This window comes from Mycteria americana, chromosome 1 (genome assembly GCF_035582795.1).
Source record: "Mycteria americana isolate JAX WOST 10 ecotype Jacksonville Zoo and Gardens chromosome 1, USCA_MyAme_1.0, whole genome shotgun sequence".
Lineage (NCBI taxonomy): Eukaryota > Metazoa > Chordata > Aves > Ciconiiformes > Ciconiidae > Mycteria > Mycteria americana.
The window spans coordinates 137,296,310-137,318,390 of NC_134365.1; the positions used below are offsets into that span (position 1 = coordinate 137,296,310).

At 40.8% G+C, this 22,081-nt stretch overlaps 1 protein-coding gene across 9 annotated transcripts in view; it reads left to right on the plus strand.

Moving 5' to 3' along the window:
- Nucleotides 1-3: 3 nt before the first annotated feature.
- The window catches only part of CTPS2 (CTP synthase 2), a 90,449-nt gene continuing 68,371 nt past the window's right edge, over nucleotides 4-22,081 (plus strand). For 2 of the 9 annotated variants that reach the window (XR_012778500.1, XM_075521805.1), the window contains exons 1-9: nucleotides 538-2,900; nucleotides 3,350-3,555; nucleotides 5,883-6,053; nucleotides 6,338-6,438; nucleotides 8,296-8,412; nucleotides 9,916-9,999; nucleotides 14,832-14,912; nucleotides 18,657-18,808; nucleotides 19,063-19,195. Coding sequence is in view for 7 of the 9 variants with exons in the window: in XM_075521805.1 (XP_075377920.1) it covers nucleotides 3,390-3,555; nucleotides 5,883-6,053; nucleotides 6,338-6,438; nucleotides 8,296-8,412; nucleotides 9,916-9,999; nucleotides 14,832-14,912; nucleotides 18,657-18,808; nucleotides 19,063-19,195 (1,005 nt within the window). In the remaining 2 variants the exon portion in view is untranslated. Of the gene's footprint in view, nucleotides 81-536; nucleotides 2,901-3,349; nucleotides 3,556-5,882; nucleotides 6,054-6,337; nucleotides 6,439-8,295; nucleotides 8,413-9,915; nucleotides 10,000-14,831; nucleotides 14,913-18,656; nucleotides 18,809-19,062; nucleotides 19,196-22,081 lie in introns of those variants that run through there. The other 7 variants (XM_075521832.1, XM_075521814.1, XM_075521824.1 and 4 more) reach the window with 7 other exon arrangements.

A 22,081-nucleotide genomic window follows, 5' to 3' on the forward strand; every position in this document is an offset into this window, starting at 1 on the left:
CCGGCCGCCGCTCTAGCCTGCCTCCGGCGCCAGCGCCGCGGGGGTAGGGCATAGGCGGGGCGGCGGAGCGGGCGCGCGAGGTGGGAGAGCGCCGCGGGCGGGGGGCGCGCGGGGCCGCGCCGGGGCACCTGTCCCGCGGGAGCGCGCCGGGCGCCCGCGCCCCGCCCGGCTCCGCTGCCCGTGTGGGGGCGGCCGGAGGGCCACTGCCCGCGCCGTGCGCTGCCTTATTCCTCCCTGGCGGGGAAGCGGCGGGCTGGGCTTGCAGGCGTTCTACCTGCGGCTCGGGGCCGGGCGGCGGTGAGAGGCGCTGCCGCGGGGCTTCGCCTTCCTTGGGGAGGTGCCGCCTCCCCCCCCCCCCCGGGGGTCGGGCCGCGGGGGCAGCTCGTCTTCGCTCTCGGGCTGCTGGTTGGAGTGTCCGCCTTTAAAGAGAGAAAGGCGGGGCGGTAAGTCGCAGGCCGGCGGCTTGCAGTGGCTCGGGAGGGGGCAGCCCCCCCCCCCCCCGCCGCGGTCCTTCTCCGCTCCGCCGTCCTGCCGCCCGGCCCGGCCCGGCCCGGCCTCCGCGTAGCGGCAGCCCTCTGACGGCCCTTCCCGCCCCGCACGTGGGCCGCGGCGGAGCCGCCCGCCGCCGCCTTGAGGCGACGGCCCCCGGCTGCTGGGGCCGGGCAAGGCAGGGCAGGGCAGGGCAGGGCAGGGGGAGCCCCGCTCCTGGGCTGGGCAGCGCCTTACTTGCTGTAGCGCAGCACGTTCGGGGAGGAGCGCTCCGAAATCCCTACTGAAGGCAGCAAGCTCCTGTTGATAAGACGAAACGGAGTAGTTCGTGCTCCTCTCTGCTTGTGCTGATTTCCAGTTCCCAGCAAAATGTTTGCTTCCAGTATTCTCTTTTCGCTTTCCCTCCCCTAACGTTTCCTTCTCCTTTTACAAGTGACTTCCCAAACCACCTGGCGTTCTTTGTTTCTATTGCAAGTAAACGTTGTGTTTCCTTGAACTCCTGGGAAATTGCTGTTCTTGCTTGAAATCATGGCGAGCTTTTCATTTTGGTTCCTGTAAGCAAGGTGATAGGGTTTAAGAGTTTTGAAGTGGCACATATTCAAGATTTATACCTGTTGAATTAATTTCTTCCTCCCTCCCCTTCTTTTTCTGGAAGTAGCTTTGAAAATGGCTTAGGTGATTATGAAATGTTAATGTTGACAACTACATTAGCTGATTTATGAAGGAAGAGTCTGAAACAGAGGAGGTAGGCTCCAAATCTTAAAATCTATGCTAGTAAAAAAAAGTTACATGTTAAAATTAACTAGTAGGGACAAGTTAATTCCTGATGATCCTTTTCTCCCGATTTAAATACTTTTGATGGTTGTGGTCTTCCTTTTGTCTATATGGACAAGGAAATAATAGTTTATTAATTCCTATTATCAATCATAAAAGTATTGATAACGAGCATTGTTAAATTCTTGAACTCTGTGTCCTGAAGATCCAGGTCTTATTTATCTTACTTCAGTATAGTAAGAGGAAGAGCTACAATGATTGTCTACTAGCTACTGCTTACTACCAGCGTTTGAAGAACCATACTGCTTTGATTTATCCTGAACGCTGTTAGATCATGTCCTGGTGCATGTTGTTTTGAACAAATTAGGTACTTCAGTAAGGAAAGATTTTTCTTGACCCTAGAGTTTTTGCTCTGTGGTGAGCCATGCTGTCATAGTTCAAAAATTATTCCAGTAATTAGCCTCCACAGCTGCCTGAATGTCAAGTAAATGCAATTATGGGTGAGATACACACAACATCATTCTGTTTCAGATGGGGTGGAGAAATGGTGGCAAAATCTATGCTTGTGTGAAAGCCAGGTGAAGTGGGAGAATTGCAGGGACGACATCAACAGCAGTCGGTGAGAACAGCAGATTATAGCAACAAGAAGGGTGATGAGGAATTTTTAATTAGGATAGTAATTATCAGAATTTTTAGGGGGGGACACTGTCTCCTCATCATCCATTTTAATAGTTCTGGATCCCTTACCATTCATACTTGTACACAGTGCAAGGTGGCATAGGTATATTAGCATCTGTTAGATTACCCCCCCCCATCATATGATTTGCCTAGTATTATATTTGAATTTCTTAGTTCATAGCTGGTCCTTTTTTTCAGTTTTAATTATGCAGGTTTCTTATAAACATCAACATTTTCAAGAGAGGGAGTTTCTGTATCTGAATAGCCATTGTTGCTTATGCTAGTAGTATTGTAGAGCACTGTGAAATATGATGTTGTATCTGATCGAGGCTTCAGCACCAAAATATGCATTAACTGTCATGTTCATGTCTTCAGGATATAGCGTTTGTGAGTACTCATAGTTGCAGTTCCTTCTTGTGAGGGATCGTTTATTTCATGGTCTAGACAGGGAAGCAGAGACTCTGATAAGTTGGCCACGTTGAGGGCCGCATGCTATAGCTCTCAGAGCTACTCTGTCCAGGGTTGCCGTTCTGAATTCATGATGCTAACGTGTGTCATAACATCACATGTTTCTCTAAATCTGAAACTTTAAACAAATACAATGTTGTTTTCTAGAGCAGCATCAACTTTTATTTGCATCATAGTCCAGAGATGCTAGGTGATTCTTTTTCTGTTTTTTTTTTTTCTCTCACAGTAATTACCTGGAGAGGGACAATGGGTAGGCATGTGAAGAAAGTACTCTGGGCTCCTGAGCAGTAGTGTACTGTAGTATAAATATGGACATTTTGGTTCAGTTTTTCTTTTCTGGTCTCATGTTCTATTGATCTGTAGGATATTGTAAGACTTCAGGTGAAATACTCGATACACTGTGAGTTGGACAAGCGAAAGCTGCTGAAAAATGGAGTGGATGGTATACTGATTTTAATAGATATTGGAAGCTGCAGTCACTACTTTTGAAGGTAAAGCTACTGGGTGGAGAATGTGAGTGTTCTGGCTAATGTAGCAATGAACAGTCTTTGAGCTAACTTCTCAAAGATTAATTTCTTTAGTTTAGAAAGAATCCAGAGTTAGATTCATCTTGCCTAACTTGTGGTTCTAAAAGTTAGCTGGCTGTTCCTGTGACAGGAGAGGAATAGGCCAGATGAACTGTGCCTCTCTTTGGCATCTCCACAGGGCAGTGTATCAAAGTGGTATTCTGTTTTTCCACTTACTGCAGAGTGGACTTAGGTGCTCAGCTTACATATTCGTGTATAAGCTGGGAGAGAAGAATCCTACTCCCAGATTCCAAACTGGTGATTTTGTTTTGTGTTTCTGAAGGTCGCTTCAGCTTAGATTCTTTGCATACTGAGGCTGTGTTCTTCCCTGGCATGCATTTGCATTCATCAGATGAACGTCTTTGTCATTTTAGATTTCCAGCTCGAGATCAGTGTGCTTGTGCTGATTTTCCGATGAAGTACATCCTGGTAACTGGTGGTGTCATCTCAGGCATTGGCAAAGGGATCATTGCAAGCAGCATTGGCACCATACTGAAATCATGTGGTCTACGTGTCACTGCAATCAAAATTGATCCTTACATAAACATAGATGCTGGAACCTTTTCACCATATGAACATGGTACGAAGGGCAGTGCTGTTCCTTTTGCGTAAATATTTGTACTCACAGTAATGTGGTGGGTTTTTTGGTTTGCGCTTTTTTGTTGTTGAAAAACAATAGTATGGTAGCTATTAGTCATTTTATAATCTATTTGGCAATGCAAGTTTGTTCCTTACTATGTGTTCTCAAGGGCACTGTCTGCTCTAAGTAAAGAGAGGAGAAGCCTGTTTGGTGAAGATACTTTTATGAGTACACGCTTCCTTCCTATAAAGTACCACTTTATTGGGAAAATCCTAGCTCTAGGCCTTGTTCAGTCAATGCTATCTTCAGTTCAACTTGAATAAATAAAAAAAAAAAGGAATAGTACTACAAAACTTTTTTGAAACAACTCCTTGACAGTTACTTGTGAATGCTGTTAACCTGGGTGTCAGTTGTCAGTGCCTCTAGTGTGTCCTCATGAAAGTTAGGTTAAGTTCCCATTTTAGACAATGAAGATCTAGTCAGAATCATCAGTGAAGCTTAGAGACTCAACTAGTGATATCATTTTAAAGTAGACGCTTAGCTTGGTTAGTTCTTTAGGCTATGTTGGTTATATTGACTACATTGCTGATGAGCTACAAGACAGTCTGACATGCATTTATGATTTTGAATGTTCCTTCAGCTGTCTGTCTTGTTACTTGTACATTTATTGAAAACAATGGTTTTCAAAGTTTCAAAGTACCTTCAGCCAATAGACATTTCTAATTCTTTTTATTTGTCAGATTTTGTCTGCTTACTTTTAGTCTAGACCAAAATTTTTGGAACTGGAGATAAATGTGTTTATCTCCTGAACTGAAAAAAGACCACTTTGCTTTTTAAGTGGAGGAGGAGCGCACAGCACATCAGGCCTCTCTCAAAAAGCCAAATTTAACTAATCCAGTAGTCATGCACTTTCAGAAGCGCATCTGGTACTACTTAGGTGGTTGACTGGGGAAGTTATGCCATTGCAGGTGGTAAGACTCCTGCAACGACTTGAGATTGTGAGGATGTGTTCCTCCCCTGGGTCAGGTACAGGGGAGAGGGGATACTATGGCATGTAATTCCCACATGATTCCCCCCCCCTCCCCCTTTCACTTAAGTGTTTCTTACTGCTTGTGAAGAAACACTGGCTTGCTGGGTAGTAAGTAGAAATTCACATAAGCCAGAATGGCAAGCCTCTTTTGCTAACATTCTGGCAGAAATATGATTGAGTCAAAGGATTTTAATTTGGTGATTTCCAGTTAACTAAAGAGGTTTTTTTAATAATGTGGTTTTTTTATTCTTCCAAGGCCTGCTTATGAGAAATGTTGGTTCCTCTCTATCTGTTGGCTTAAATGATAATTTAGTACAGAGGAGGTACTCAGTGTCTCAAGGGATCAGGCATAAATCTTCCACTCTGTTGTACACTATTAACAGTCAACAGTTAAGCTATTGACTGGAGTGTTGTGTCTTGGTGGGATATAGGTTTCCATAGTCCACGCTATACCTTCAGGGGGATTGCTTCTTTTTTTTTCTTGTGCATTAGTCCCATAACTTGTTTAGCTGTTGATTCATTGGGTCATGGCAAAATATTCTGTTTTTTCTGAAGAGTTTTCCAGCCTTACCTCAAGATCTAGTAACTTCAGTTCCTTCAGAAGTTGACTAGATTCAGAGTTTAGAGGCTCTTTAGAGGTCTAAGAAAAGTCTGAACCTGAAGGATATTTTCATTAGATTTTTCAGGGTCAGAAATAACCCTCACTGTGGACATAGTGAACCAAATGTACAAGATTAAACAACTGAAGAAGAAACAGTGATTGCGTTTGAAGAAGCATTTATGTTCATCATAACTTTACTCCTGATCCAAGCCTTAATCATCAAGATCCAAACAACACAAATTTGTAGTGAAACACTTTGAACATGTGTCATAATTCATGCTTATAAAAGCACAGTTTTTGGCTCCTTTGTGTAAATTAATGTTTTATTTGTTGCTGATTTATGATTTCTGGAGATTGTTTTCTTCCAGTCAAGGATTGCAGCATGCTGTTGGAATGCTGATTAAAGATTTTTAAGTCACTTAAATATTTTGGCAATATAACTTAAATTTATTTGCAAAACTATACGTGACTGAGGGATGGGCATTCAATGTAAAAGTGATGACTTGGATATTAAGTCACACAGAATGACAAAGCAGATTGAGTTGCAGCATGTGCTTTATTGATACATCATTGTGATATGTCATTTTAAAAAACATTTCTTCAATTTTAAGATAAGTTTGTGGTATTCCTGCTGTCTGTTTAATGATTTCTGATTATTTTGTTGCTTTTCTGTCTGTTTTCACTTTCTTTTTTCAGGTGAAGTTTTTGTATTGAATGATGGTGGTGAAGTTGACTTAGATTTGGGAAATTATGAGAGATTTTTGGACATCAATCTCTATAAAGATAACAACATCACCACTGGAAAGATATATCAGCATGTCATTAATAAAGAAAGACATGGTGATTACCTGGGAAAAACTGTTCAAGGTGATATTTTTAATTCTGTGGGTTACTAGTCTATTCAGTCTTCACAAAAAAGTGATCAGCTAGAACAACCTGCTCCTTGCTGCATCATCTTATTCCTTTCCCCTTCCCAAGAGATATGGGCATATTCCTGTAATGTTGGGCTCTGGGTTCAAGGAAAGGAGGAACAGACAAAGGAGCTACTAGTTTCCTTTTGACTTTCTGCTCATTTTCCCCCTTTTGCATGCAAAAACTGGTATATGGGCCTAAAGTAAGATACGCTTGCCTTGTTTGGCTTTGTCTTGTAGTTGTTCCGCACATCACTGATGCAGTTCAGGAATGGGTAATGAATCAGGCAAAAGTTCCGGTGGATGATGACAGAAAAGAGCCACAAATTTGCGTAATTGAGGCAAGTATGGAACCTTTTAGGATATATATCCACAGTGAACACAAAGAACTATCTTGCTTTCTCTTTGCTACTTACTGTAAAAAGGTCAGACTGAAGTTTTATGGAGAGCAGCAATGCAAAGACACGTTTTATATTCTTTGATTTGTTCTGAGAATGATAGGCATGGTCTTATCCCTGCAGCTTCTGTTTACTTGACTAAATCCCTTCTAGAATAGTGCTGAAACTGAGTTGCTTAAGAGTTTATTAATTTATAAAATTAAAGCAGCCAGTTACTGTAATGTGAAGTATCTATTCCAAGATACAGACATTTGACTGAAGCTTTATACTGTTAATAGTATTGAGAAAACTTGAGTAATACCTGAAATCTCCTATGGTCAGTGGGACAGCCTATAACTTTCTAGCTTTCCATATGGCTTCAAATGTCCATCTTGTTGCTCATGGTCATGTTTAAAGGAATATATTTAAACACTGTATAAGTTAGTTTCCCACTTTCTGGTTTTATTTTTAAGATCTTTGGAGGCAACTTTGTTAATCACTTAAACTGTTGATGTTCTGCACGATGAAAAGAATGAGTTTTACCCATCCTTAGTAGGGCATTGAGACAACTGGAGGAGAGGCAGTCAGTAATTGCTAGTATTACTATTACAGCAGAAAATACAGAAAAAGATTATACCTGAGAATTTGACAGAAGAATATATCATAGATTTAATGCCAGAAGCAACCACCGTAATCAATAGTGTTATAAACTTTGTGACCCACGTCACAGAATTGCTCAGTATTTCTTAAGGAGAAGAATCTCCCTTGATTAAAATATACTTATTGGTATAGCTATAGATCTTTTTTATGATGTGCACAGTGAGAGTCAAACATTTAATTTAAAACAAATGTAAAAACAGCAAATACAGAAGTTGTGGAAGAACATTAATAAGTGATGGGCTTGTCAGTTCTTTAACTTCAGACTTAATTTTCTGTTTCCTCTATGTAAGGGTTTGGGGTTTTTTTGTTATAGATCCAGCCTGATAAAAATATTTTTTTTCAGGACTTTAAGGATAATTGTAGTGTTTTTCTGTGGCAAAATCCTGGAGAAGTTAGACTGAATATGTGTCACATACAAATGTAGTTGTCAGAGGTTTTTCTGGTACTAGGTGAACACAAATATGCAATTCTGTCAAAACCCACTTGGTGGCACAGAAAGATCATTCTGAAATACTACTTCATTAAGACTTACGTGCTAAATGCTGCTTTACTCAGCACTTAGTCTACTACAGCTCTTTGTGTCTTCGAAAGACATCTAATTTCTGTCTTTATAAATAACTTTTATCATGGACTTAGTCTTGGGTTTTGGTTTGGTGATAAATAAAGTCTTTTATAATGTGAAATATTATTTCATGTTGTCCATATGGCATTTATTGATGTTGGAAAGCTATGATAATACTGCTACGTGTCTGTATCTTGTTGGTCACAACTGGTCATTAATCTGACAGACAGGAAAATAAAGTTTTTCTGTACAAAAACCTTCACATCAGCATAACTACTGATTACTTTTTCACCACTTTGAAGGCAGTGTGAAAGCACATATTATTCAGTAGCACCACACATCTTCCCATGGGAAGCTTATGTATTTGGTGTAAAGTGAATGTAACAAAACTGGAAAATTGTTTTATGTTTTCCACAGGAAACAAAATGTGCAGAATAGATGAGGTTTCTTTGCAGAGTATGCCTGCAAATTTCAATTGTCATTTTTTTTTTAAGATAAAAATTTCAGAAAACTTGTTGAATAGGTAAGAGGTAGACTTTTTTTTTTTTCTTTTATTTTTGCTTTCTGCCACTCTGACCTATCCAAGCTTTCTTTTTCAGCTGGGTGGAACCATTGGAGATATTGAAGGAATGCCATTTGTTGAAGCATTTAGACAGTTTCAGTTCAAAGCAAAAAGAGAGAACTTCTGTAATATCCATGTTAGTCTAGTACCACAGGTAAGTTATTAAAATTAATAAAATAGATTTTACTCTGTATTGGGCTTTATATTTGTTTACTTCTCCCATTAACCCTTTCATGCTGGAGGGTTTTAGAGACAGAGATATGAAACCCAGCCACATTGGGGTGAATAAAGGCCTTGATAATTACTGTATTGATGTGAGAACCTGTTTTAATGTTCTAAGTTACAAAAAAAACCCCTTATCAACACTTAATTTGGCTAGAAGGCTAAATATAGTTGTGCTTTGCACTGGAATGTGCTGGTACATTATGAACCGAGCAAGAAAGGCACTCAGACTCTCTAAGGTATCATGTACAATCCTATTTGTTAGAGCTAACACTATAAGGAGAGAACAGTATAAATGCCCTTATGTCCCTCTAGGTCGTGGGAACCCCAGGTGGTGTAGCATTGAACGGCCCTGATGTGCAGCATGCTGGGCAGACCATGTCCATAGAAGAGATTCTTCCCTTTCGGTCATTTGAGCTAGTAGATAATTTTCTTACAAGGAAACAACTGTATAATTTTTACTGTCAAACAGAATGGATGTTCTCAGGAGAACTTCTTGCCACGTCCCTAGATAAAGGCAAGGCCACACAGGTGATGTAGTTGCAGGTGCTAAGTGGGAGCTGCCTGCAGGCTCCTCTTTCCTAAAGATATTAATTACCAGTCTTTACCCAGGTGGATGGGCCACCTTTACTTAACCCGGAAAAGGAATGTGTATAATTTTATATATGTTCAATAAATAGAACGAGCTGGCTGAGTTTGTCCTGCAGCCAAGGGATTTGTGCAGCACAGCACAGGCCTGGGCATCCTCAGGTGAACTCTGATGGGGACCACGAGCTCCTCGATGTGCAATGGTCTACCAGTCAAGACCACTACAACTTTTTGTACAGGGCTAAAAGTACTTTTCCATTAGAACTCTAAATTTTACTTCACAAATAGGTTTTCTTATTGTTTTAAGAGGTAAGGATTCACTGGGGAGGTTTTGATAGGCAAAGGTTGGTAATGATGATATGATTGCACCTTGTACAGGTAAAAAGAGCATTATTAACCACTGCAGCTATGGATTAGAGGATTGATCAGCAATTGGTAGGATTGATTCTGTGTATTTGAGAACAGAATTATTTATGACATCTGATTATTTCAAGGACAGTCACTGAAGACTTTGTGCTGTGTTGGACATTCTCCATTTATTAACAAAATCCAACTTTTGGAATATTCTTCTTCTTCTACCTGAGTCAATTATATTGAAACTTTTTATCTGAAAGAAAAAAACAAAATAAACCTGACCTAAATTAGGGCCAAGTGGTTTCAGCCACAGAATTTCTTATATAAGTAATAACAGTGGTGCCATTTCTGTTTCTGGCATATCGTGGCTCTGTTTGGATACGTTTGCTTCCTGCAAGTGTTATTACTTGCAATGACTTTTCTCTTTTAACCTGTAACTGCTCTGTTAGTAGATGTTAGTTGCTATTTGAGCTTTCAAAATGTGTCTTTCCAGCCTAACGCCACTGGCGAACAGAAGACAAAACCAACACAGAACAGTGTTCGAGCGCTGAGGGGTCTAGGCTTGTCTCCAGATTTGGTGAGTCAATAAATACAGATTTTTATTTATAGGTCATCCTGAAGTGTCCTTGCATAACCTGTGTTCAAAGAATAAGCCTTAGTCTCCCATGAAAGAGAAGAATTTTAGAAGAAATGCAACATATATGCTGCACTGCTTCACTAAAGCCACAGGAAATCAAATTACTCAAACTGACTTTGTTAACTTAATTCAACTAACTCCTTGCAATATTTTGGGACTATAGCTATGTTCTTCTTCTAAAGGGATCTTTGCAGAAAAATCAGTCTGCATTGCTAAAAATAATCTAAAGTCTTGGTTCACTTTGTGGGAAGACCTAGAATGCTTCTGGCTTCTAACATTCTTTCACAAATTTCTTTTTATGCATGATTAAGAAGAAGCAATCCTACCTTTGAAGTACAGCCTTTAAAAATATTCCTGTTTGGAAATATAAAATGTGTGGGTGAATCTTCAAAGTAAGGTTCCCCAATTTCTTTCATAGAATCATAGAATAGTTTGGGTTGGAAGGGACCTTTAAAGGTCACCTAGTCCAACCCCCCCACAATGAGCAGGGACATCTTCAACTAGATCAGGTTGCTCAGAGCCCTCAACCTGACCTTGAATGTTTCCAAGGTTGGGGCATCTACCACCTCCCTGGGCAACCTGTTCCAGGGTTTCACCACATTCATTGTAAAAAATTGCTTCCTTATATCTAGTCTGAATCTACCCTCTTTTAGTTTAAAACCATTACCCCTTGTCCTATTGCAACAAGCCCTACTAAAAAGTCTGTCCCCATCTGTCTTATAAGCCCCCTTTAAATATTGAAGGGCCACAATAAGGTCTCCCCGGAGCCTTCTCTTCTCTAGGCTGAACAACCCCAACTCTCTCAGCCTTTCCTCATAGGAGAGGTGCTTCATCCCTCAGATCATTTTTGTGGCCCTGCTCTGGACCTGCTCCAACAGGTCCATGTCTTTCCTGTGCCGAGGGCTCCAGAGCTGGACACAGTACTGCAGGTGGGGTCTCACCAGAGCAGAGCAGAGGGGCAGAATCACCTCCCTCGACCTGCTGGCCACGCTGCTTTTGATGCAGCCCAGGATACGGTTGGCTTTCTGGGCTGCGAGTGCACATTGCTGGCTCATGTCTGGCTTTTCATCCACCAGTACCCCCAAGTCCTTCTCTGCAGGGCTGCTCTGAATCCCTTCTTGCACCACATAGTATAGTGAACCTAAAGCCAGCAACTTTCACCTCACGCCAGTTGGCAAATGATGACAAATGCTCAACTCTTTCCATTCTTTCTCCTCAGTGCTCTAGTATGTGCTTATTCCCTGGATGCAGTGTTTGCCTCCCTGGCACTTTTCCTTGGGAGCAGAGAGGAGACATAAGTAGATTTCGGCTCCCTGTTGTGATACCTGCCATTGGAGACGTTAATGTGCTTGGTCAAGTGTTGATAGCACTGAAGCCAGGGCAGCACAGCTTCAAATGCCTGTACAGCCCCAGTTCAAACTTATACTCCTGTCTTCCTGAGCTGCAGCTGGTGCAGCTGAAGACACGCTCTGTTTCTAGGTCTGCTTCAGGAACAGAAAAGGATAATTTTACTCTCTCATGTGAGGCTGCTTGTTAAGTCAAAGGATATTTTTCATACTTGATTCTGGAAGTTGTTGAGCACTTTCCATTCCCATGAAGTCTACTGGGAGAAAAAGCTTCCTAGCCCTTCTCAGAAATGAGAGTAGTGAGAATAGTCACTGTTCCTGTATAATATTTATATCCTCAAAAAGGAAAAATGGTGCTTAAAAGGATAATGACACAACTAAATTTTGTGTTGTGCTTCTTTCTGATTTTTTTTTTTGAACTCTTGCATTTTACATTTATCAAAAAGCATGTTTATAACTACAAAACCAATGGCTTTATAAATAGGCTATGTGAAGGATGTGTTAGGTAGCTTCAAGTTGTTGTGACCTGGGAACTGTAATCAACTTGTGGAGGGAAAGACTTTTATTAATGCAGTGCTGCTCTATATTCCAAGCTTCAGGGCCTAAATTTCAAAATCTCTCGAGGTCCTAATCGCATATGGAAAGTTGCATGTGATTTTTGAAGGCCTTTCAAAAATAATTTTGAAGGCCTTTCAAAAATAAATGTGAAGATAATTGCCAGTGCGTGACTTCCCCACCCCCTCCCCCAATTAATTTTAAAAGCCTGTTAAGTATGTGTGTGTAATAAAAGGAAAACAGACTAATCTAGTCATTTTCTCACATCTTGAGTTCTTGCCTGGGGCAGTTCTGGGACTGCCAGAAGTGCAGTACTTTTTTTTTTTTTTTTTTTAAACCGCTGCTGTTGACCACTAAAGCATAGAGAGATTACACTCTGAGCAAAGCCTCTTGGTGCTGTTGTAAAGTTGCTTGGGCACTGCTTCAAGAAAATCTTTAAATGGTTGTTCTCTTGGGCAGGGGCCTAAGGCCAAGACAGCACATGGGGAAGCTCCTAGAACAGCAATCAGGAGGGCTTCCTTCATAAGCTGTGCTGCCGGGCTGCCTGACCTAAACTTGGCTAGCCCTGTTCTTAATACCTGCTGCCTCGCTGTCTGGTTCCAGGCTTCCCTGAGGTGGCATGCTGGGCCATTCTCAGCTGTGTATGTGCAGGAGCCTTTATGTTCTCCATGGGGTGTTCTGAGTGCTTAATTGAATACGCTATATCTGCAGATATAATCGACTCTGTTACAGCATTTTGAAAACTGATTATATGCTTGTCAGTGCTGCCCTATTCAATTGAATTGTTCCTCATCTTCTTTGTATTATGTTTCTTTGAGATGCATCTCCACCACTGTTACTGTAGTTTCGTATTTTAATGCCGGTTCTGATGTTTTTGATTTCTGTGACTCCATTAACTTTAAATTTGTCTCAGCAACATGGATGATAGATTTCAAAGTGGATCTAATCATGTGCTCATACCATCAAGGTTTATGGATTATGTCTTCAAACAGTACCCAATGTTTAAGTATAAATTGTGCTTAATTGAATAGAATGTACAAATTGTTTCATAATTCTTTTTTGATTATTAGAATGTGCGCTACTTTTCCCTTATACTTGGCATTGCTTTTCTATTTCTAGAATTTCTTGCAAGGGTAGGGGAAGTTAATTAGACTTCATCAATATCAGTGTAGCTAAGCTGCATTCTAGCAAGGTGATCAAAGATCAGCTACAGGTTTCTGAATAAAAAAAGGGCTTAATGCATTAAGTAGTTGCATTTGCTAGAAAGATGGGGAAAATAATGACTGTTGTGGTTTTAACCCCAGCCAGCAACTAGGCACCACACAGCTGTTTGCTCACTCCCCTCTAGTGGGATGAGGGAGAGAATTGGGAGATTAAAAGTGAGAAAACTCATGGGTTGAGATAAAGACGGTTTAATAGGTAAAGCAAAAGCCGTGCGTACAAGCAAAGCAAAGCAAGGAATTCATTCACTGCTTCCCATGGCCGGGCAGGTGTTCAGCCATCTCCAGGAAAGCAGGGCTCCGTCATGCATAACGGTTACTTGGGAAGACAAACGTCATCACTCCAAACATGCCCCCGTTCCTCCTTCTTCCCCCAGCTGTATATGCTGAGCATGATGCCATATGGTATGGAATATCCCTTTGGTCAGTTGGGGTCAGCTGTCCCAGCTGTGTCCCCTCCCAGCTCCTTGTGCCCCCCCCCCCCCCCCAGCCTGCTCGCTGGTGGGGTGGGGTGAGCAGCAGAAAAGGCCTTGGCTCTGTGTCAGCACTGCTCAGCAGTAACTAAAGCATCCCTGTGTTATCAACGCTGTTTCCAGCACAAATCCAAAGCATAGCCTCATACTAGCTACTGTGAAGAAAACTAACTCTATCCCAGCCAAAAACAGCGCAATGACTTAATTGTTTAACAGGATCATGCTACTTTCTGTTACACTTCCAGTATTCAAATAACTTAAGGCAGTAGTAGACTAAGTAATCAATACGCATGTTGAGAGAGCAGTTCTGCATTTCGAGTTAGTTGCCTGAAGTTACATAATGCAAAAAAACCCCTTCCAACAAACACTAAAACACATGCTTATTTTCTTTCTTGGTAAAAATTGTCAATATTTTCTAAAATTCCCAAGTTTTACATGAATCAGCAAAATAATAGCAGAATAATTGCACCAGGAAAAAAACCACAAAATTATGAAACAGTTTTCTTATCTTCAGCCTCCAATATAATATGCAATATAATATGCAATATAATGGCATATTTTGCAATATATTTGCAAATATATTTATATTTTGCAATATATTAAATTGCAATATATATTTTATTTTGCAAAATATATTTTATATTTTGCAATATATTAAATTGCAATATAATTGCATAATTCTCCAATATAATATGCAATATAATATGCAAATTAATTTGCATATCATGATATGCAAATGAAGAATTATGAAATAGATGCTGAATTACTGAAATAGTAGAAAACATGCATATAAGCTAAGTATTATTGCTCTAAATTTAGCTGATAAGATCACAATATTTCTTTTGATTCATCGTATTATTCATACTGACAGAGCTGTTAGACTTTACGTAAAGAGTGTTACAATAGTAGCTACAAGAAAGGAGAACATGAGGAAGCAGTATTACAGAGAATGCCAAAGAAAGATTAAAGTATGGGCAGGTGACAGATTTACTTCTGCCTTCCTAGCACATATTTGTGCATGATGATATATCGTAGAACTCCAAAAGAGGGGAAGAGAAAACAGGCACATTTGTTTGTGCTGTGCTTCCAAAGGAGATTAATTTCTTCATGAACAGTATTGAGGATCTTCTGTTGGTTTGCCTAGTAAATATTTAAGATTTTTCCTTCTGTTATGATAGATTGTCTGCAGAAGTGCAAAACCTATAGAAATGGCAGTGAAGGAAAAGATTTCCATGTTTTGCCATGTGGAGCCTGAGCAGGTCAGTAGCTTACTGTTTTATTCATCATTACTTAAATATGTGGGAAAGCATACAAATATTTCTGTGCATTTCTGTTTTCAGCTTCAGACTGTTTCATTAATATGTAAGTGTTTCTACAATTTTTATCTTGCTGTCATGTATACTATAGCACTTTAAAAATATTGGGAGTTTATAGGTTAAATTTTATGTCAAACAGTCATTAAGAATTTAAATGCATGTTATGTAAAAAGTTAATAAAAGGAATAGATTTTGAGTGCATGGTTAATTGCTATACATAGTTGTGAAGACTGTGCAGTTTCAAGCTATGGTTGGTTATTGTCCATAAATCATCTCGAGTGGTTATAAATAACAGATGAACAAAGTGCGGTTAAAGCTAGGGGTTTTGCTTATGTCCTGTCGTGGTTTGAGGCCAGTTGGCCACTAAGGACCACACAACTGCTCACTCACCCTCCACCCCCCCTGCCTCGGTGGGATGGGGAAGAGAATGGGGGAAAAGAAACAAACAAAAACAAACAAAAACCCCGTGGGTTGAGATAAAGACAGTTTAATAGGACAGCAAAGGAAGAGGAAAATAATAATAATAGTAATAATGAGAAAAGAATGTACAAAACAAGTGATGCACAATGCAATTGCTCACCACCCACTGACCGATGCCCAGCCTGTCCCTGAGCAGCGATTGCTGCCCCCCGGCCAACTACCCCCAGCTTATATACTGAGCATGACGCCATATGGTATGGAATATCCCTTTGGCCAGTTGGGGTCAGCTGTCCTGGCTGTGCCCCCTCCCAGCTTCTTGTGCACCTGGCAGAGCATGGGAAGCTGAAAAGCCCTTGACTAGTGTAAGCACTGCTTAGCAACAACTAAAACAACCCTGTGTTACCAACATTATTCTCATACTAAAATCCAAACCATAGCACTATACCAGCTATTAGGAAGAAAATTAACTCTATCCCAGCCGAAACCAGCACAGTATCCACCCCTTATTCTATACCATTTACGTCATGCCCAGGTTCTACAATTTCCAATACATTCAATTAATTTAATCCCCATTAATTTGAAGGATTTAAAAATCCTGCAGAAATGCCTTTGTCGATCTTCTCCAGCCAGGGAGAGACAACTGGAAGTTCAGTCAAACAAAAATGGTGTGTGTTTTTCTGGCAGTATCAGGCCATGTGTAAGCATGTACATACTGAGATTGCAATTGCAGTTATTACACCAGTCTAACTGGACCAAGAGTCCCACGTTTAACTGAACTTCCCTAAGAGGTCGCTAACAGGGAGGGAGCTGTCTTCATGGCACTGGGTTTTTTTCCACAGTTCTGCCTTTTAGGGTAGAAGGTCAATAGTGGTACCAGTCACAGCTTTCGTGACAAGCTGAGTATATGATCCCGAGCAGAGTGCTGCACTCTTCTTGCACTGTTCTGGCTAGCTCAAATGTCTGTCTGCAGCACTCCATTGTGTAATATAGGTGTGTCCCTGGCAGTTAGACCCAGTAGACTGAACTGGGGTGCTGCTAGGTGCCGTACTGTGTTGCAGCCTTTTTTTTTTTTTTTTTCCTTGTCATAACTGCATTCATCAGAATTCTGCAAAGCCATTCTTTAGTCCCCTGTGTGTCTTGAAATCAATGAACCACTTCTGGATTTCAGAAGACGCTGGCCACTTGTCTATATATTCCCTAGAATGATCCTGGATTTCTTGTGAACTGAAGGATTGGATGCATCATCAGTCTTCTTCCTGGAGCTATGTGCAATGCCAGCAGAGAAGAAGCTACAGTTTATTTTGTGTCTAGAACTATGGTTTACAATCTCAAGGGGCTCAATCTTTTCAGTCTACCTTTCCCATTTATTTGCTGTCGTAGAATCACAGAATAGTTGAGATTGGAAGGGAGGTCATCTGGTCCACCCCCCCTGCTCAAGCAGGGCCACCTAGAGCCAGTTGCCCAGGACCGTTATTCAGGCAGCTTTTGAATATCTCTAAGGATGGAGACTCCACAGCCTCCCTGGGCAGCCTGTGCCAGGGCTCGGTCACCCTCACAGTGAAAAAGTGTTTCCTGAAGTTCAGAGGGGACCTCCTGTGTTTCATTTTGTGCCCATTGCCTCTGGTCCTGTCACTGGGCACCACTGAAGAGAGCCTGGCACGATCTTTGCACTCTTCTCTCAGGTATTTCTGTACGTTGATGAGATTTTCCACCCCCACCCCTGAGCCTTCTCTTCTCCAGGCTGAACAGTCCCAGCTCTCTCAGCCTTTCCTCAATTGAGAGATGCTCCATCCCTTAATCACCTTCATGGCCCTTTGTGAGCCATGGACTCTTTTCTAGTATGTCTGTGGCTCTCTTGTACAGATCATTAATGAAGATGTTAAACAGGACTGGACCCAGTACTGGCCCTTGGGGTACTCTGCTAGTTACTGGCTTTCAACTAGACTTTGTGCTGCTGATCATCACCCTCTGGGCCCGGCCATTCCACCAGTTTTCCTCCCTGTCTGATCATCCTGCCCCTACATGAACAGGTTGTCTATGAGGATCTTACAGGAGACAGTGTTAAAAGCCTTCCTGAAGTCCAGGTAGACAATATCCACTACTCTCCTCTCATCTGCCAGGCCAGTCACTTCATCATAGAAGTTTATCAAGTTGGTCAAGTATGACCTCCTCTTGGTGAATCCATGCTGACTACTCCTGATGATTTTCGTATCTTTTGTGTGCCTGGAAATGGTTTCCAGGACTGTCATAACTAGTCCATGAAGACCACGTGCTATTTTGCCCACAGACTTCCTCTAAGTGGATTTCTTTTTTTAGTTTGCTTTTATCAAGTGAATCCTCCCTCCTCACTTCAGTGTATGTTCCACCAAAACAAAACCAGTGTCTTCAGCTTGTTTCAGGATTATAAGTCTCCATAGTCAGCATGGCTGTAACCTAGAGCAGCTAGTGATTCTTTCTTAATTCATATCTTTAGGATGGTAGCTGCCAAGTTTGGAAGAACAGTTGGATAAGCCTTATTCCTACTGTAGGAGGGCTGTGTTTACTGTATTATTTTTGCTGTTGAATGGGCACATAGAGAGGCATGGGGCAGCATGCATGTGTACTTATGTGATGAACAGAAGTAACTCCAGGATAACTAAGCGAGTATCCTTTACTTCTCGTTATCAGGGAAGAGAATGCTTGTACTCAGGATTCTGAACTCTGTGTCTTGTGTAAGCCAAGTGCAATGAATGAACTTAACTGCCAGCAGCTTGGACACGGTTTATAAATATGTTCTTAACTAAATGGTCCTTGAATGGACTATTCTTATTAATTAATTACATAACCTAATTCACTAACAAACTTCTTGTAGGAGACTGTTACAACCTAATTGGGTCTGTTTTGTTAGGTTCCATTTGTATTTTTTCTTTCCCAGTTAATAGTCTTCAAGTTTGTGAGAGAGGGAGAAAGAAGTGTTAGCAAGCATGACTGCTTGTGGGGCCAGATGTTTATATTAAAACTGATGCATTGACAGGCTTGACAAACTATTTTTATATGATAGTGTGATGAAGAAGTGAAACACATTTTTACCTTTTGGGTAGCTTTTTCCTTGTAGATTTAGTGGAACCTTAAATATTGGCTGTGCTGCCCTGCCCATTCAAAAGAAAAGTATTTAAAAATTAGAATGTATGTAGAATACAAAATGCATGTAGTATGCAAAAAATAAAATGTATGTTTCCTATGAAAAATTTTTAGGTAAGTCTTTTATGTTACGCTTTTTTTCGTTAGGTGATATTTATCCATGATGTTTCTTCCACTTATCGAGTACCAATCCTGTTGGAGGAGCAGGGCATCATTAAGTATTTTAAACAGAGGTTAAATTTACCTATTGATGACCAACCAAGTGATCTTCTAATGAAATGGAAGAAGATGGCTGACAGGTATTCTAACTCCTGCTGCTTATTTTAGAATTGTTTTAATTCAAGTTAGGTTTTTAGCTGCTGTGAAGTCACCAAACTGGACTGGGGTCAGTAGCATGCTGCTGGTCAACACTTGTGAATAGTCTGGGTTTAAAAACATTGTCATTTTTGAGATTTTAGAAGATGTTTTGTGAAGTTAAAGAAAAAGCAAACACAATTAAAATGTTTTCTTTGTGAAAGTTGGTGTAATAACCGAAAAATTTGTTTTTTGTCAGATATGAAAGGTTGCTGAAGGTATGTTCCATAGCTCTCGTTGGCAAGTACACAAAACTAAGTGATTGCTATGCATCTGTTTTCAAGGCTCTGGAACACTCTGCACTGGCAATTAATCACAAACTGGATTTAATGGTGAGGATGTTTCTGGATTTTGCTTTCAGGAATACTTTGAATATACTGTGCTAGTTCCCATTGTGTGAGACAGTTTTAATTCATGTGGAAATTAGAAAATGAATCATGCAGATAAATACAGACTGGCCAAGCATCTCATTTTTTTGAAGAATTGTTTACAGATTTAATTACTTTATTTGGAACTAAACTTATCTGAAAGGAACACTGCAATTATGCAAAACTGGATCTGATGAAAAAGCAGACTTTACCTGCAAGTTTATATTTACTATCAAAGGTAGGGTTCACTTGTTCTCATGAGACTGCTTATCATGTTAATGAGATTAGTTTAAAGACAGGAGAAAATAGGTAAATTGGAAAGCAGTTTAGTTTCTTTTTGAGATCCAGTACTAGAAGCTGTTGCTCTTCATTTCAGTTAATATTCTGACAGCCATCCATTTTATCTTCAGCAGGATTCTAATGATACCAGAATTGGGCCATAAACTTAGTTTCTCCAAGATGGTAGTTTCTCCAATAAAGGACTATTTAGGGATCTAATTTGTCTCCTTTTACTGAGAATAGAAAGTTCAACTACACAGGGAAAAACTGTTACCAGCTTTCTCACTGGTGGAACTGTCAGTTTCTATTGCTGAGTTTTGTTGTTAGGGTTGGCAAGTCAGGGGCAGAGAAGCAGTGTGGAAGTGTGTATTATTATCACTTAATGGGTACAGAGGGCATCTTAGCAACTTGCAGTAGTAAAACAGTAATAAATGGTCGCAAAGTATCAGCAATGACATGCTGCTTTAGAGTGATGATTCATTAAATGATATAAGATAAATTGATCAAAGTGGGCAGTTGTAGGCTGTACTGCACTCACTAGGTTTTGGTCTCTGCCTGTCTCTGATCGAGGCAAGTTTGTGTGTTTATGCACTTTGGTAACTGCTGAAAATTGCCGAACCCCGTGACCTTTGTTGATCATTTCATTTTTCATGATATAAAAAATAGAAGATATTAGAGTGAAAATTTCAGCATGTCAAAAGCTATGCATGGGTTGCTTAGATAATGCTTGTGCAAGGCTGTTTCCACTCAGCTCTAGAAAGTTTCTTACTGGAACCAATCACTTTTTGATGAGGAAGGTCATTAATATCCAGGATGGCTTAACAGGTCACTAAAGGCAGCAGGCCAAAAGACATAGCCACCATTCTGTTGTCTCAGTCCATCTACCCCAGAAAGAAACAATGTGAGCACCTAGAACAAGCAGGGGTGCATGTGTACTTCTTTAATGAAGCACAGAGTAATGAATACATAGAAGTCTTGTTTACAGTGATATTTCCAGTATCTTTTGGGAGAAGATGATAAGTTCCCTAAACCAAGAACACTGAGTACTAAAGAAGGAATTTCTCTGGTAACGTACTTCTGTTTGCTTGAGAACACAGGTCACCAGGAATGTATCACCTCAGGTGTTTTCTTTTGAGTGATTTGGTGGAGAAGGTGACTAGCCCTGTACCAAGATAGCCCTGTACCAAGATAACCAATTATGTTTTGTACCCTCGCATCACTGCTTGGTTCTGATGGACTGTTAATCAGATGGTGAAGTAGTTGAAGCAGCTTGTGATGATGTAGAATGTAGTCTTCACCGTGGCTTGCGCTGCTGCGGGCTCTGAAATCACCCTGTTGTTTTCTCACAGTATCATTCTGCCGCTTGTCAGGCACAGCAGTCGGCTGCAAATCCCTCGTCTTTTGCTTCTCGTTGCTGTCATCCCAGAACCCTTTCAAGTAGGGGAGGCATGCAGAGATGCACAAACAAAAGCGAACCTGAACTATTTTTTCTGTAGGACTTCTTTACTGGGAGGAGTGGGTTGATTTATTCTCTGGGGAGGGGGAAGAGGCCCTTCCTATCAAGAGAAAAGGAAAAAAAACAGAAACTGCTTATCTTAGTGTCCTTCTACTCTTGTCCTCTATAAGGTATGCCGAATGTGGAGTAGTATAGAGACAGAGAACTGGTTGCTACCTGTCATGTAAAACAGCTAGGGAGCCACTCAAGAAAACAAAATAACTTCATGTTTAATAAGAGGAAATATTTTCTACATACTAAGGAACTTATGCATAGTGTTCACTGCTAAAAAGTATCTCTGAAATTACAGGGACTGAGCAGAATTCAAGTAAACTTCATGTGTTTATGTGACTAAGAAGCCAATTGGTAGGTATAATGGAAAATAAAAAAAACCCCCAACAAATAAAAAACAAAAGCAAGCCCCAAAAATCAACCACCAGAAACAGCTTAGGAAGAAATAGCTTATGTTTTAAGGCTTAAGCTGTCTCCTTGCCCTTGAAGGGAAAGGGGAGGAGGTGTTATGGAGGGAAAAAATAAAATAAATATATTTGTAGGAAATAGATAAGCTTTCCTCCACGGTAAGTTTTCTTCCACGGTATACATCCACACGTAGCTGGGAAGTACTCAGATCAGTTGGACATACACAAGTCCATGGGACCAGACAAAATGCATCCCAGAGTGCTGAGGGAGCTGGCTGGTGTCATTGCGAGGCCACTCTTCCATCAGCTTTGAAGGGTCGTGGCAATTGGGGGAAGTTCTTGATGACTAGAAAAGGGCAAATGTCGCACCAATCTTCAAAAAAGGCAAAAAGGAGGATCTGGGGAAATGGCAGGTGGTCAGCCTCACCTCATTCCCTGGGAATATTATGGAGCAAATACTCCAAAAAGTTGTTCCTATGTGCATGAGAAACAAGAAAGTGGGAACAGCCAGAATTAATCCCTGGAGATTTTCAGATCCTGACTGGAAATGGCCCTGAGCAATCTGCTCTAATTTCACCTGCTTTGAGCAGGGGTTGGGCTAGAGACATCTGAAGGCCCTTTCCAACCTACATGATTGTGTCACTCTAAATAGTGTTT